The sequence below is a fragment of the Arachis ipaensis genome, chromosome B07 (assembly GCF_000816755.2).
Source record: "Arachis ipaensis cultivar K30076 chromosome B07, Araip1.1, whole genome shotgun sequence".
Classification (NCBI taxonomy): Eukaryota; Viridiplantae; Streptophyta; class Magnoliopsida; order Fabales; family Fabaceae; genus Arachis; species Arachis ipaensis.
The window spans coordinates 13,835,682-13,839,203 of record NC_029791.2 but is presented as its reverse complement, the minus strand read 5'-3'; the positions used below and the strand labels follow the sequence as shown (position 1 = coordinate 13,839,203).

General features: G+C 30.2%; 1 protein-coding gene across 1 annotated transcript in view; it reads right to left on the bottom strand.

Moving 5' to 3' along the window:
• LOC107606758 overlaps window positions 2,478–3,522 on the bottom strand; it is a 4,598-nt gene continuing 3,553 nt past the window's right edge. Inside the window, exons 9-10 of the mRNA XM_021107710.1 lie at window positions 3,394–3,522; window positions 2,478–3,039 (exon numbers count right to left, since the gene is read on the bottom strand). The exon at window positions 3,394–3,522 is cut by the window's right edge and continues 27 nt beyond it. Of these exons, the coding sequence (XP_020963369.1) occupies window positions 2,815–3,039; window positions 3,394–3,522 (354 nt within the window). The 3' untranslated portion in view covers window positions 2,478–2,814. The remainder of the gene's footprint in view (window positions 3,040–3,393) is intronic.

Sequence of the window (3,522 nt, the reverse complement as noted above, 5' to 3'; positions counted from 1 at the left end):
AATGATCAATCTTTAAAATATTTATTTATCAAATTAAATACTAAAATACTAATTTAAATAATAACATATAATTTAAAATTCTTTTTTTTAAAGTTTTATATTTAAAAAAAAATGAATAATCTTTTTTTTTAACAATACAATTGAAATATTTTTTTATCTACATATATCACTAAATGATCATTTAAAAATTCACATCCCATACAATTAGGTCTTAATGATATTCATAATTCAAAAAGTTCTTTCAATTGATGTAGTTGTTATAAAAAAACTAAAACTAACTTCAAAAGAAGAAATATTAATGGATCAATAATATTCTTTCAAGTCGATTTCTAAAAAATAATATTAATCTTATTTAAATTTGAAAATTGATCATTATAACACATTTAATATGAAATTCTCAAATTGAATATAAAGTTTCAAAAGTTGAGTAAAATTTTGTTGTGGAGTCAAAATCAATAATTTAATAGGGACAAAAAAATATTATTATTATATACTAAAAAATTTCAAATTGTAGTGGGGACGCTTGCCCCCACATCCTTATATGTAGAACCGTCCTTGTCTATAATGATGACATAATGGATGACACGTGGACGAATACTGTTACAACACGTGGCACAACCATCCACATCAACATGCCACGTGTCACTGGTCATCACACCACCATATCATTATACGTGGCCAAACCATGAAATGACGTGTCACTAACAGCCTACGTCATCAAGCCATGTCATCACGTCGCTAATAAAAAATGGGTCAGAGACTAATATAGTGCACTTTTGTCGATCTCAGAGACGAAATTAGTGCAATTAGAATATCAACGATGATTTTAGTGCACAATGTCAATCTCAGTGACTATTTTGAGGTTTAACTCTCTCAAAGTAGGGGTGGCAACACTACCCGAACCCGCGGGTACCCACCCCGCCCCTACCCGTTCGGGGCGGGTAATTACCCGCCCCCGCACCGACCCGCCCCGTTGCCACCCCTATCTCAAAGCACATGCATTACTCTCTCGTTGCCGCACTTGGAATCTTAAACCGATGTAATCTTTTTTGGGTAAAATACTAAATTGGTCCCCTATGTTTGGGCGTAATCCTGTTTTGGTCTTTAAAGTTTAAAGTGTCCTATTTAAATCCAAAAAAATTTCATTTAGCTTCAATTTAGTCCCACCATGAGGTCAAAATTAAATAATTAACAAAATGTCCTATATAACAGCAGTATAAGAACAAGGTCGATAATCTGAAAAATAAGTACAAAGCTCTAAAAGCACAAAATCAACTATAGATGTATCAATACATTTATTTATCATTTTTTTATAATTTAAATGAAATATTTTCTATAGAACTAAGGAGAATGATAAATAAATATATTGATGCATCTACGGTTGATTTTGTGCCTCTGGAGCTTGTACCTATTCTCCAAATTATCGACCTTGTTTTTATATTGTTAGTTATAGAAATATTTATTTTAAAATTGTAGCGTTTGGATAAATAACTCAAAAAATATAATTTTTTTTTACATAAAAAAATAGATATTAAAATAATGATGATAAGAAATACTTTTCGATATTAAATGTAGATTTTACATAATCTAATCATTAAGATTACATTTGATTAGGCAATTGATTCTTTATTTGTTCTCTTATTAGTTTCATTTTTCTAGCGCTTTCAGCATTCGATTCTTTCCAACTAATATCATTAGAAATTGGTTCTTCTACTCATCCATAACGGTGTTCTTGTATGTGGTGCATAGTAACAAAATTCTAATTCACACTAATTTTGATGGTAATGCCAAAAAAATTATTGTGTAGTTAGTGTTTACTGTTTTATTGTGTATGATATAGTAGGTGAAAATAAAAAATAAATGTAAAATGTGTGTTAATGTATATTTTGTTGCTGTTTTTTAATTTTTTTTTACTCCTATTAAAACTCCCTCCTATTTTATTGGGAAAAAAAACTTGCTATAACTAACTATACAAATAATAGCAAGCTATATCAAAATAAAATCACAAGTAAAAAATGAAATTAAAACTGAGATTTCATAACACACACAACAAATAGTAGTGGAAAGCTAGTGTTTCTAGCAGATGAAACTTGCAGTGAAAATGGTATTAGAGGATTAATATTTTCAGCAAACACAAATTTTTTCACAGAACCAAAAATAAAAGTAGAATTTTTTTGTTTTGAAGTCAATTTTTTTACGGAAGTAACAGAATGACTTATAAAAAAAAAGAAATTCTATATTTATACTTCTTCAAAAGATTGTGAATTAACTTTTTAAAAAGCTAAAAGCTTTTCTTTGACAATCACGTCTAATGTGACTTTTTATAATACAAAAAAAACTTCTGTTACTTCTCAAACATACTCTTTAATGCTTCGTATCAAGGATAAGATTTTTGCTAAAAATGGTCTTGTCCACATATAGTAAGAAAATTTTAAAAGAAAATTTAATTTTTTTTCAACATGTTAAATATATAAAAAATAATCTCAAAAGAAAATATTATTCCGGTCCCAAGAATGTGCATAACAAAGAAATCCAAGAATAAACCAGAATGAGAACAAATATGAATTAAAACCCTTCAAAATTTGCTTCCAATCACAATTTGTTTCAACTTCATATAAATTTCCTCTATAGCCATTTGGGCACACACTTATCTTAGATCAATAAATAACAAAGCCTTTTAACTGTGGAGAAAGTTATTTCTCAAATTGACCTACATCTAGGGAACACACATGACCCCCTATGCGTACCCCATTTTTGTTTGATTTCACTATGTTTTGGACTGTTGTAAGTTAAATGGTCCTCGTCCATGCCAACCTAGGACAGGTTCAACATCTCTGACAGTTTCTTATAATCCAAGAAATGCATGTTCTGCGACAAGAAAACAGCACCAACAGCAAGTACAATAGAAACGAATGCCATGCTCTTCATGCATCCATGACCTTGCGACAATTGCCGCAGAATAACTTTGCAGTGCTTGTCAGCATCCTTCAATAATGCAAGGCGAGCACCGTCCTCCACCTTAGACAAACCCTCTTCATTCTATGAAAGACAAATTAAGCGAGAGAGATGAGGTTTTTCCGGTTACAAATACAGTGAATCAAAATCAGGATTAAGATAAAATAAAATGAATCCTCTAGAATGAATTAGCTGACACAAGAACATCACATAGGTTCTCTATATTGGACTACAAATTTCCTAATTATGTCACACACAATCTTATTGAAACATATGCAGAGATTAACGAGTTTAAGGACATTGAATTACATTCAATAAAATTTAACATCAAAATCAGACAACACTTCTAATGCCTACCAATTAAAAATGCAACAGATAGGTCACTTAAAAGAGTAGTGATGCAAATGTATTGACTTAAAAGAAAAGAAAACAATTTACCTTCTGGATGAAGCTTTTGAGAGCTTCACTTAAAAGATCAGAACTTGAATGTGTGATGATGTGTTCCTTCCAGTCATCAGAAAGCTTTCTCAATACAACAATACTTACTTCAAGGTTATCCATATATAT